This window comes from Homalodisca vitripennis, chromosome 2 (assembly GCF_021130785.1).
Source record: "Homalodisca vitripennis isolate AUS2020 chromosome 2, UT_GWSS_2.1, whole genome shotgun sequence".
Taxonomy (NCBI): Eukaryota; Metazoa; Arthropoda; class Insecta; order Hemiptera; family Cicadellidae; genus Homalodisca; species Homalodisca vitripennis.
The window spans coordinates 131,205,730-131,220,414 of NC_060208.1; the positions used below are offsets into that span (position 1 = coordinate 131,205,730).

The 14,685-nt window shown below is 31.0% G+C and overlaps 1 protein-coding gene across 1 annotated transcript; it reads left to right on the top strand.

Annotated features, from left to right (window-relative positions):
* Window positions 1-701: 701 nt before the first annotated feature.
* LOC124355810 lies at window positions 702-1,364 on the top strand. The gene has a single exon (XM_046806965.1). It carries the CDS (start codon window positions 702-704, stop codon window positions 1,362-1,364), a length of 663 nt encoding a protein of 220 aa, XP_046662921.1.
* Window positions 1,365-14,685: the final 13,321 nt, after the last annotated feature.

Below are 14,685 nucleotides of genomic sequence, written 5' to 3' on the forward strand. Positions count from 1 at the left end.
TGAGAAGTCGGATTTTATGTTTGTGAAAGTAAACGTAAGTTTAAATCTTCCTTGCCTGGCAATATCGTTAGTAGTTATTTTGAATCACTTTTTACCTTGTTACATTCAGTGAGATTCTAATAGAATGTACATATAGGAATTTCATTTCTCATCCAACATAGAACAACGCTACATAAAGTATTAATTAATGACAATTTAATGTACTGTACATAAATCTTTCAAGAATCAACTTACAAAAGTAGTGCAATCGATTGACACGCAAGCCTAAATGGCGCGGCGTTATAAAACATTGTGAGAACAAAAGACGAAAATATCAATAAGACCACTAAAAATCTGCCGTAAAGAAATAAAACTGAAATTTATTCATGTTCCTAATTAAAAACTATTATAAAACATTTATCTTGCGCGTTGGTACAATAGGCTATTTCGAAGTCATATTACGCTAAGATTATTAACAAGTATTTTACAAAATTTATAAAACAGTGAAAATAACAGAATGTATGTAGCTTTAAATATCTCTGATATAATCACATTTGATAATGCCATGAAGCATGTTATCATTGATGAGCAGCACGGTTTCCTCGCAGGAAGGTCAACGGAAACAAACCTCCTTTCACTCCAGTGTTATGTGATGGACGACGCTTTTAGCCGCAGAAACCAACTATAGTAGGAGGACGACTGTTATAGTTGCTGAATATTCCATGGACGGATCCCGAGTGGAGAGATGTGAGGTAATCAGGGACCTTGGCGTCTTAATCGACTCGTCATTCGAATTTGGCTCCCACATCAGCCACATTTGCTCCAGAGCCTCAAGGTCCTTGGGTTTGATCATCCGGACAGTTAAACACGGACTGAGTACCGGCGCTGCTGCCCTTATGTTCAGGACACTTGCTCGCCCGCTGCTGGAGTATTATTCTGTGGTCTGGTCCCCATACCAACATGGACATACCAAACAGCTCCAGTCAGTGCAGAGACGCTTTGTGCGATTTCTGGGATGCCGTTCTGGGATAAGATACTTTGACGTCTCAGTGGACGAGCTGTCGGCTGTGTATGGTCTTCGGAGTCTGGAGTGCAGACGAAGAGTTGCTGATATCTCCTTCCTGTCCAGGCTCATAAACTGCCAGATCAATTGCTCCAGCCTACTTGAAATGATCCGGTTCCGCATCCCCACAGGAACAAGGCAGCAGCATTTGTTCGAGCTGAGTCATGCCGCCAGGAACTACCTCCGACATAGCCCTATCCCACGATTGATGCGATTCGGCAACGACATTTGCTCGTCTGTGGATTTTTCTCCACATCCCTTCGAGCCATCAAACGCATTGCTGCGGACTCCAGCCCAGACCTGCATTAGTCATCTCTTCTAGTCATACTCATAGTCTTAATGCAATTTTTTTGTTATTAATCACATTCTCTATCGTTTTGTTATTCTATAATGTTGTTATTTGTTCGTTTGTTATTAATTTCTCTGTTATTTTTGCTTTGTTATGGTTATTATTAAGTCCGTTGTTTTTGTTCTTTTCTGTTATCTTTGTTAACTGATTCGTAGTACTTTCTAGTCACCGTATTATTAGCATTTGTAGCAGAGTTGTCAGATATCTTCATTGAGTAAGTATTTAAGTATTCAATGTCAGATTTAGTTGTAAGGCATTGCATTGACAGTTAAGCATCTTGTAGCATAGCTATTGTTATATCCAATTGTTTGTTTACTCGTTAAGTTTTTTGCTGTTTTTTTTTAAGTGAAAACTTCTTTAGGCGCGTTGAGCGTTTTGGTAGAGGGTAAAATCCTCGGTTCGCGTCACCGACATGCTAATGATACTAACCTGCATGAAAAAGTCAGTCTCGCTGTGTTTTTTAACCGTAGACTTGGCCGCGGACTACTAACCTGCATGAAAAAGTCAGTCTCGCTGTGTTAAAACTGTCCCGGCAGAGTATGAAAACAGACTGCGAAAATCAGTGACCTTTACGGCTTCCTCTCGCGATTTAAAAGTGAAGCCAATGTCGTACAATTCTGTAAGATGCGTCAAATTAAAGCTCTTAATATTGGCAATCTATTGGTTACATTTTTAAATATTAAAAAAAATTTCGAAATAATTTTGATTATTGTTTACATTTTACATAGCGTTTACAATGACAAGAAAAAAGTAGTAAGCGAGGATTTTTTTATTTTTTGGTCAGACAAAATTTGTCAGCGAGAAAGTTGTGTGAAAATAGATGAATATTTTTTTTGTAATTTATCATTTTTTTATTGGAAGTTTAGTTTAGCCTGTAGTAGCGTATGAAGCGATGAGTGAACGTTTCTGCCGGAACTGTAGTTGGCGCATTGGCTCACTGATACCGTATTAACTCAATAAATTAGTTTATTGTGCAATAAAAATACCTTTACGAAAGAACTAAGTTAATTTAACTAATTTATTAGTTTTAAAAACATTGTGGGTTTAATTGTTATTGCAATTATATATTTTATCCGTAGCAATAACTGTATTATTTACAACGGTGTTCAACTTACTGTTGTACACTCGGTGTTTACTCACTTGTATTCTATATTTAACTAACTATTAATATTGAGCAATTACAACATATTTTTTATACAGATAAATGAATAATGAAAACAACGAATATATTTTTAAACATTTTTAATATTTATACGAATATTTGTATTTAAAATTTAGCATTATTCATTTTAATTATGTTTTTAATATTTAACCTCTTCATCATGAAATGAGTATTATTACGGTATAAGATTTATCTTACTAGCGTGGTAAAATAGATTTCTAGTTATTTGATAATATTTTTTCGTGGATTTTAAAATTGGAAAACACATTTACAATTACAGATGTACTGCTACTACTATAACGTATTGTTAATTACTCTCAACTTAATAGTTCCGTTTTCACTTCTATCGGCAGTCCCACGACTGCTACTGTTTTTTCTTCTTAACATGTGCCATCAACTTGTTGTAAAGTGTAAATTGGTGTATTGCCATTGGAATGTAAATAAATAAATAATAACAGGCTGTTGTCCTGGTTATCTACGGAATTGTTGCAGTAACTGTTTATCTGCCCATAAAGTAAGCAAAGCTAACTGGGTCATTAGTGTAATAGAAGTGATCACGTCTAATGGTCTGTAACAAGGCTAAACCTCTTAATATTATGTAAAGAATAAAAATTAAAATAAACACACACAAATTATTCTTTATTTAATAAAATAAATACCAAATTCTTCAGGTTTTTTATTCTTATCGATACATTGAACTTCTGTGACGGATTGACTGCTTAGTACTGTTACATATCATATCATAAGAATCATTGACTTGTTGATATTTTATTTTAAGCATTGCAACGTAGTAATTCCTACCCCTCTCTACTACTGCAACTAGTCTAGCTCATTACAATACACCAGGTTACACATATATACGTAATTCTGAATGCATATATATATATATATATATATATACAGGGTGTATATATATATATATATATATATATATATATATATATATATATATATATATATATATATATATCCATCCTGTTAGAACGCCTTTTTGTATTATTAATCAAAATTTTAATATAAAGCCCTTTTCTTATAATATACCAAGGAGTTTAAAAAATTATTAGACTATAAATCAGAATAGAACATTTCAGCTGATTCTAAAAATGTATATGTTTACTTTTAATTCTTTGCTTGTATACACTTTTTGTATCCTTTTTGAAAACGACAATATTAGTTGAAATATTAAAGGATTATGTGGTCTTTTTATTTTATTGTATATATATATATATATATATATATATATATATATATATATATACAATATATATATATATATATATACAATATATATATATATATATATATACAATATATATATATATATATACAATATATATATATATATATATACAATATATATATATATATATACAATATATATATATATATATATATATATACAATATATATATATATATATATACAATATATATATATATATATATACAATATATATATATATATATATACAATATATATATATATTCATCTGATATGCTTACAATAGAACTAAGTCATTCTTGAACGTCCACACAAGATCAGTATTGAAACTTTTGAGCGCCACCATTTTTTCAGGCATAAAATTTTGAGTTCTATTGTGCGGCATGGTGGTTACTAATTTAGATTTTTTAAATGGTATGTTCATCTACATATGTTTACATTGAACATTTTTCACCGACTTGTTACGGGCCATCCCCCTGAGGTGGTTAAGAACTACTGATTGCATAGAAAAATTTAATTATATGCCTTATGTCACTGTAAGAACTTTTATGTTTGTAGATTAACGAGTAAAGAAGATATTATACCGTTTTAAGGCTTTTCAGGACCTTTGTATATATACTATCAGTTATCCAAATTTTCGCACGCAGTTTATTACTGATAAACAGGGACACTGTGGCAATATTTCTTTTAAATTACATTACAGACACTCCTGAAATAGGTGACAATCACTAAAAAATACCCCAATCCTCTGATACATTTCACATTTAAGTGTAAAACAGGTTGTTATAAGTACTGTGACATAACTCGAGTTCTTTCCAATATTTCATAGTTAACAGTCCATAGTTAACAGTTAAACTATTTTAGAACAGAGTAGAGGAATCTTAAAGTCAAAGTAATTTTCTTTGTAACAGTACTGGTGAAATTTCAATGAAGTTTTTGAAATGTCAGCAATATCTACTCATCACAATACTGTAGTTCCTGTCTAGTAAATCTTTTGAACTATACTGGATATTTGTTTTTTGACTTTAAACGTTAATATAAGCCCTTTTTAATATAAAAAAAATAACGCAGATGTGTTTTTTTATTTTCCTCTTACGTATTCAAACTTATGTGATAAATTTAGTTTATTTAGCTTGATTAGTTATAAAAATAATAGTGTTTTTAATAAAAAACACAATATTGTGGCTAGTTGCTAAAGAAGACATTTTTGACCTATGTTTATGTAATACTTTTTGTTTGAAATGATAAGTACTATCACCCACAGAAGTTTTTGACACCCTTTTATGAGCACCTTGTATATTTAGTTAACGCTAGACACCCTTTAGTTGGATGGATTTCAGCAAAAATATATATCTCATAACCAGCATTGGAGTCAAGGATGTGACGCGGCGGCGACCTCAAGCTAAAAAAGTTTTATAAATAACTAATTTAAACTCATTCAGGCTGGACGTATTTGATCTAAATTGGCGCAAAAGCTCTATATGATAATTTTTAACAAGAGATGATTGTTCATCAAATTTATAATATGTTACTCTGGAAATTTTGGAGTTGGATGGATTTAGATCCACTTAAATAGTGAATTAAATCAATAATAACCGAGGATTGCCTACAGCCGGCTTTGGAAAGTGGAGTCCCGAATGTTTGAACGTCCAGGGCGATGTTGGCAATCTGACAGTTTGCGGGTTTAAATGATGAGGCACCAACTTCTATAAATCAACAAAATATGATTAATTTAATGTATATGAAATTATATATTAAATTAAATATATATATATATATATATATATATATATATATATATATATATATATGAATTAATCCTTTTAAATACTTTTTTAACATATACAATTATTAGTACAACCCGTTAGGCTAAAATTCATTTTGTATTGTTGAAGAACATAAGTCCTCTACTCCTTCATGAAGGTATGTCATCAATGACATTTAAAAATTATATTAAAACAGTGTTGAGTGTAACGCAGGGCGCCGCTCTATTTGTATACATTATACAAAGCTATAAACATCAAATGGTATTAGGAAGAACATAAGTCCTCTACTCCTTCATGAAGATATGTCATCAATGACATTTAAAAATTATATTAAAACAGTGTTGAGTGTAACGCAGGGCGCCGCTCTATTTGTATACGTTATACAAAGCTATAAACATCAAATGGTATTTAGGAAGAACATAAGTCCTCTACTCCTTCATGAAGATATGTCATCAATGACATTTAAAAATTATATTAAAACAGTGTTGAGTGTAACGCAGGGCGCCGCTCTATTTGTATACGTTATACAAAGCTATAAACATCAAATGGTATTTAGGAAGAACATAAGTCCTCTACTCCTTCATGAAGATATGTCATCAATGACATTTAAAAATTATATTAAAACAGTGTTGAGTGTAACGCAGGGCGCCGCTCTATTTGTATACGTTATACAAAGCTATAAACATCAAATGGTATTTAGGAAGAACATAAGTCCTCTACTCCTTCATGAAGATATGTCATCAATGACATTTAAAAATTATATTAACACAGTGTTGAGTGTAACGCAGGGCGCCGCTCTATTTGTATACGTTATACAAAGCTATAAACATCAAATGGTATTTAGGAAGAACATAAGTCCTCTACTCCTTCATGAAGATATGTCATCAATGACATTTAAAAATTATATTAACACAGTGTTGAGTGTAACGCAGGGCGCCGCTCTATTTGTATACGTTATACAAAGCTATAAACATCAAATGGTATTTAGGAAGAACATAAGTCCTCTACTCCTTCATGAAGATATGTCATCAATGACATTTAAAAATTATATTAACACAGTGTTGAGTGTAACGCAGGGCGCCGCTCTATTTGTATACGTTATACCAAGCTATAAACATCAAATGGTATTTAGGAAGAACATAAGTCCTCTACTCCTTCATGAAGATATGTCATCAATGACATTTAAAAATTATATTAACACAGTGTTGAGTGTAACGCAGGGCGCCGCTCTATTTGTATACGTTATACAAAGCTATAAACATCAAATGGTATTTAGGAAGAACATAAGTCCTCTACTCCTTCATGAAGATATGTCATCAATGACATTTAAAAATTATATTAACACAGTGTTGAGTGTAACGCAGGGCGCCGCTCTATTTGTATACGTTATACAAAGCTATAAACATCAAATGGTATTTAGGAATGACCTCTGGTGTTATCTCTACCGATTGATCAATTTACAGCCCAAACAGAGTTAATTCGTGATCTTGATTTTTTTAAACACACAGTGTTATTTCACAGAATACAAAACGTGTTTAAATCAGCTAAATTTTAACTAAAATTTGTATATTATTTAATGAATTGGGAATGCAGTAGAGGTAACAAGCGTTAACAACGAAGAAAAAGAGCAAAGATATGTTTAAACATTATTTTAAGTTGACGAAAGAATTTTAAACCACTTATTCATTTGATTAATTACAAAGACATTGGTAGGAATATCATTGCAATAAAATATATTAAAACCCGATTATAAACCTAAATAATAATTTGTTCTCGTAAAGAGTAAACTGATAAATACAATCAGTTGAAGTATCCAGTTCTGATAGGATCGGTAATTAATTGCTAATCGGCAGTTAATTAACTTTTCATACAATCTGTAGCATGAGCTCGCTCATTAACTTCAAATACTATTAATACCAAATGAGTTTATTAGATGCACCCAGTGATTTAGAATCGATTTCTTGTTTAAAATATCATACTTGTTCTGGTATTAACTCTATTATGGTTTGACGAATGTTATGTCGTGAAAAGATTTTACAGTACGACTATATCCAAACATGGTATGCTGCAGCTTTGATTAAATTCTATAATGCATGTATTGCTTAAGAGACGCATAATAATGTCATATTTTCTAGTCTACAATATTGAATAAAGAGTAATTGTGTTTTATTTAGAATATATAGATATTTAAACAATCTTAGCTTACACTTTAATAACTGTAAAATAAAGTTTACAAATTCTCCAATTAATAATACCTTAGATCTTGTTACCATCACCTCTCCCTAAATAGACGGTGTTATTGGCTTGGACTTTCTGCTCCTAAGACCAACCCCCAATGACTGGTTATTCATAAAATTTTCAGCACGCAAACCACTATACACCAGCACTATCCGTATAAGCTTAAATTCCTTTTGTTATCTGTCTTTTAATTAATGACGTTTTTAAGTAACAGTCAAATTTAGTCAGCAACAAGACCATACAGTCTACACTCATTATACGTAACAAAAGCCTTATTTGTGCCGTTGCATGATCTCCAAAAACTGAAATGTTATAAATTAATGTCTTTATAGTTCACTATTGTCTAGCATTCATGACTACTGTTGAGAAATATCTTGCTTCTTATTAGGGCTCAATACCACTTATAAGTAGTAAATTAAAATAAAACATTACAACATATTACATTATTCGCAGCTATACATACTGAGCACAGCCTTAATTCACGTACATGACATATTAATACACATAGGTATTACACATAGTAATAGTATATAACGTTAAAGCTAGAAACGTTCCTAAAATTTTCTAAAATCTCACTCAAAACTGATAGATATATGTAAATTGTTTATATGCAAAGAATCCTCTTTTTAATCACGTTACAATCGTTTTTTAATTCAGAATATTTGATGTTTTAAGACATGTTTATGAAAGTGGGAAAATGTAAAACATTATCACGTGACATGCTGTTTAAAGAGAAAATGTTTGAAACTTATGAAGTTATTAACCTTACAATTTTTTCATTTGTTCTTCAAGAATATATTTACAAGTGATATAGGTTTACATGTGTGTTTTGTTAATAGGTATATTTAAACACACTTATTAATTTTAAAAGGATAAAAATATGCAATTTTTTATTATTATTACTAAACCAATTTTTCAAGAGGGTTCCAGGCTTTGCAGAGTAATAAAATATTGTTAAAGCAGTGCCTCTTGAACCCTCTAGCATACACAAAAATAACCCTTTAAAGTTTGTTGAAAAATATAATTTTCTTAAATATTTCGCTGTATCACTCAGAAATGTTGTTAAAATTTCTCTAGGCGTAGCAATATTAAAAAAATATGTGCTTTAGTTTCACAAACTGTAATTTAGTCAGGCACCATATGTTATAAATATATTCATATTTTAAAAAGATCGATAGTAACACTGAAATAGGGAAAACATGCTTATTAAACAACCTATAAATGATAGTTTATACACATTTAAAAAACCTTAATAGAAACTAAGCGTATACCATCTATTCAGCTATGCACCAAACCGCACAAAACGTATTAACACAAATCGCAATGACTGAAAGCGGCTTTGACAGCTATTGCCGTTTGCACAAATACCTTTAGCGTTTGATGTAGAGTAATGGCCTCTCTATCTCATCAACGTTTATGTGAAAGCCTCCTAATGAAGTGACCCAACCAATCTGGGCAGAGGATATAATCTAATCTAGAGTGTGGAATAGATCTAACACTATGTTTTATTTTTAACGTTTAGTTATAAGATAATTAACTACATAACTATTAATGAAGCTGGTGAATTATATCAAAAGACCAAAATATAAATGAAGTCAAAGGATAATGTGTATTCCTGAACACATATATTGAAAACTACCAGTACTACAGACTTTACTCCAAAAATAACATTAGTTACCAGAGCGTTTTTTTAATGAAATTTTGGGTCGTTGGGCCAAAATTATAAATGGAATTTTACTTTTAATATCGTAGATAATGTGCGGTGGCCCAAATAATAATTTACGGTACATTTTGTTTTTCAAGATCCGTTTACACCACGGGTCGTTTAACGTACGACCCTATTATATGTAACTGTATGAAATGTAATTTTTTATCATTGGATCGACGATCGATGAATTAATGAGACCAAAATCCTAAAATTCAGTACTCATGTTTCTCCATAGTGCAGAAACTACCCAGGAAATAAAACAGGAGTAATATCATGTTATTTTATGAAACACTGTACTTATAATTCTAGATAATTAAAATTTATATATGAGAAAATTACAAGCAAAGGGAAGCAATAAGTAGGGTTTTAAGTAATAGTTGAAGGTCTCTATTCTAGAATAGCTATAAAAGGGGATATTCCTAAGTTTAAACTGGAAGAAAAAGGGTCACCTATAACAGTCAGACTATTGAAAAAAATTGGAATTTATGACTGGAACATAAAACAGTGTTATACAATAAGTAAAAAATATAATTAACTGTTATATGATATTGCACATTAAAGTTTGCATTATAAACTGCTTTATTATGTTTCAAATTTGTATCTTTTAAACACTATATTTACAATGTACTTAGAAAAGAAGCTTAATGATTCAGTAAAATTCAAGGTATTTTAATCACAGTTTAAACAAGATTTCAAATATCACTCCTACATACTGGTAACATGCACATCTTATGGTATCTTACTTTTTCCTGTCCGAAATGAGATCCCATACCTGTTTTTACTTTCCTGGGTACCTTTGGCTAACCTCTTATATTTCTGAAACTAGACTTATATTCGAATAGTATTCTTCTTCTTCTTTATCTTTATCTCTCTTCTTCCCACAGTAGCTTCTTAACCCTCTGGGAGGACTTAAGTGGCTACCACGGGGTATCTGACCTGTATTTTCCATTACCTCCACTTAAGAGTCAGATTCCCTCATGGAGCCCTTATTTTCTTCTATCTTATTGGTGCTGGTGATAGATTATACAAATTATACACTGTCATCAATGAAAAGTTCGCGCTCACTTAATAACAAAATTAAGGACCTGCACTGTTTGGCTTGCACGCCAAACCACACGTTCTAACCCAAGGTATTTATAATGTTATGAGTAAGTAGATAATGAAGACGGGGTTAAACGAACTGAGTATGTAATTTCTTATACTTACTGCTAACATGCACTTCTTATAGTATCTTATTTTACTTCATTTCCCTAATGAGATCCCATTCGTTTTTATTCTACTTGACACCCTTAGCTAACCTATAGTATTTCCCGCACTAGACACTTTAGTAGTCTTCTCATTTTATTCTTGCTCTGCATCTCTAAATGTGAGCCTATATTTCCATTAAACAAACTATTACGTTTCGAATTACTATATTCCTTTATATTATAGGCACAAGGGTTTTAACTTACAATGTCACATTACAACGTTGAATCTAAAATATGAATAAAAATAATAATAGAAGTAACTGCTGTCAGTTTTCTTTGTTTGTTACAATAAATAGTATTTACCACAATCGTAGCATTTTTTAAGTGAGGTTTTTTAATGTTTTTAAGCGACAACAATCCGTTTGCAATATGAAATTTGGAGAGAGAGGTAAGTCTTTCCTCAAAGTATTTGCCCCTCAGTTGAAGGTCTATAGCAATGTTTATTGAATTTAATGTTGATGTTACTTTTAAAATAAAGAAGGAATTTGAACTCGATTCTTTCAGAAGAAAAATTAAAACGTTGTAGGCATGATTACTTTAATGAATTATCTTTCACTGGTTTTCAAGTACTTAAAAAGTTCAACTTCAGTTAAATACAAAGGACTTGTTATTATTGCGTTGGATGAATAATACGAAATATTGTTTAGCTACAGCAGACTTTGGATACGAATATATGTTTAGGTATCGATTACAAATAATTAATTATCCTTGTTTAATGAATAGTTGAAAATCAATTAGCTGATCTGCAGTGGAATTACGTCATCGGATAATGGTTTCAGAGAGCTGGCCTTCACAACGTAACCCAAGCACTGCCCTGTGTCTGTTCAGGATAAACGCGGAGCAGTGAAAAATCTGTTCTAGGAATATCTAAAAAAGGTCATTATGGCGTTTGAGAATAGGAATTAAATTAATGTGTATGTAGGTTTTATTTTTCCTTTTATAGATAGATTTATATATTGCATAGATTTTTAGATTATCCTGTTCATTTTTGCAACCAACCTAAAATATCTGAAAAAAAAAAAATTATTTTAAATTTATATAAAATAACATAAACATTTTATATAAACAAATAAGTATAGTATACAATTGAAAAGTAGTGATTAGAAAACTTTAATCTCGAATTCCAATATACCAGAAGTAAAGGCAAAAGATATCAATATGGAACAATTTTTGACATATATATTTATTATGACACTACAAAATGAACTCCAATTTTTATCGTACCTCTAGTAAAATTTAATTTAATGTAGATTTGAAGTAGATTTACCGGTTATCTAGATATATTCATGCCAAATTATTAGTGATTTGAGCAACTACGGTAAGTAGTGAAACGAGTTTTTCCTTGTAAGAAATAAGCCAAAAACTTATACCGTATAGTCAAGGGAGGTGTCTCATTTTAAAGATAGTTATCTTTAAAATGAGACGTAGTATGTAATGCGTATCCTAATACTTTTGTAAAATATAGCTTATATTCCATAAAAATTTACACCATGACACACAATTAAGTGGGGGATTATTTTCTAAAAACACATTACAAACTTAAACGATACTTAGATTGTAATATTCGAATCTTCCTATGGAATTTCAAAGTTAAAAATAGTAAATTGCAGACCGTTAAAAAACTAAGCGGTGTGTACCCATGTTCAATATACAGTTTATTAGTTTTCGTAGTGAACAAAATGAACATTTTCTGAAATAAACAGTCACCCAGTGTGAAATTTGACGATTCAAGTAAACATTAGAGAATCAATAGCTATTTAAAATTCTGAGAGTTGAGACTCAGCAGAGGAGCAAATTACGTCTGGTACTCTTATTGTGACATAAAAGCGGGCGAGCTTTGAAAACTGTTAATGGTTGGGTGCTCATTTATAGCTGTCTCTACACGTTTCTACTATTGGTAATTTATAAAAGGAGGAGGCTTAAACATTGATAGTAGTAAAAAATAGCTCTAATTCCATTTTATGATAATGATTCCTATTTAGGATCTAGGCCTTCGTGTCTGTCTACGTATCTCTAAAACGAATTAATTTTTGAAAGTGTGTCATATATATATATATATATATATATATATATATATATATATATATATATATATATATAACATGCACCTCTTATGGTATCTTACTTTTTCCTGGTATATATAAATGAAAAGGATTATGAAAGGCTTGTTTGTCTCTCCGCACGATATTTTGAAAACGAATTGGTATGCCTAGACTTTATATTTATTTTGCTTGCATCTTTATCTCTACATAAGGAACATAGTGTTATGTGAAGGTGAAGCTATCCATGGTTTTTAGTGTTAGCGAATATTTATACATCGGTCTTATGGGTAACTAAGATGAACAAGAACTTCATACAGTGAAGAATCGTGTAGTGAAAAAAAAACAGTTATGTTTTCAGAACATAAACACAGCCCTTTGTATAATTATAGATTACTTTTGAGTAAAATAAACTGATGTGTTAAAAATTGTGTTCGATTTACGACTTACTTAACTTATTATTAGTTAAATAAGTCTAAATTATTACTATTTTAACGAGAGGTTCAAGATTTGTTATATTTTTTATTTTGAAAGAGACTCGATAAATGATAGCTGTTGTATCATAAGCCGTACATCAGCAGGTACGAGTATTTATGGTTGTGGTTGATGGTTATCTCTACCGCCTGACTGATTTATAGTCCCCGTGTTATTGTTATACTGTTTAAGGTTATAGCATGATTATACCACTAAACGGAGGATATTCTGTTTCCAATTTATCTTGTATCAAGAGTTTTATGGTTGTGGTTGATGGTCCCGCGTTATTGATACTGTTTAAGGTTATAGCATGTATACCACTAACGGAGGATATTCTGTTTATTTATCTTGTATCAAGAGTATTTATGGTTGTGGTTGATGGTCCCCGCGTTATCGATACTGTTTAAGGTTATAGCATGATTATACCACTAAACGGAGGATATTCTGTTTCCAATTTATATTGTATCAAGAGTATTTATGGTTGTGGTTGATGGTTCCCCGCGTTATTGATACTGTTTAAGGTTATAGCATGATTATACCACTAAACGGAGGATATTCTGTTTCAAATTTATCTTGTATCAACAGTATTTTCCTTAGTTTTTTATTTATTGTCACAGTTTTGCATACGTTTATAATTGCCAGCATGGCTATAGATAAAAATGTGAGTTGTCAATATTTCAAACTAAACTAAACCTATAAATGAGTAGTTAAATTATTTTGCAAAGATTAATGAGCTTAGTCTAAAAATAGCTAGTATGCCCGGTTAATGAGGTAGAAGTTTAAGGAAGTTTTAAATGCATTTATGGATTTCTGAGCATTTACATTTATAATACATTTAAATAATAAGGACCCTGCTCAATTTGGTGTATGGGATATTTTAGGGAATTATTTCTGATGTTATAATGTTGCAATACTTCATCATTTTAAAAAGTATCCTCATTAGTTTTAAATAGCAGTAAGGTTTCTATCAACAATTCTATATACCTTCATCGCAGTGACCACATTCCAGAATTTATAAATTTAAAAGAAGTGTATCATAGCACTGAAAATATAGAAAAAGAGCTTCTTAGTGAGTAGGCTATTTAAGTTATATCAATTGAGACTGAAAACTACATTGTGCGCTTGATTGATTAGTGTGCGAAAGAAGAATAAAGAGAATACGAGAGAGTGAGTGATTAATATAGAAAGTGGATGGGGAGAAATAACAGCTACCCATGTCACATAGTCCAACAATATGGGCATTAACTCGTCTCTGTTAGTGATCACGTCAGCGCATGCCAGCTGCAAGACAAATAAATACTTTTATTGGTCCTAAATATTTAGAGTGATATATTCTACAGTTATGCTTAGTAGAATAAAATCGATATAGCCCTATGGTCTCCTTATAAGGCCGAATAATTTGAATGTTTCGTCTTATATGAGTTCATAGGTTCATATAT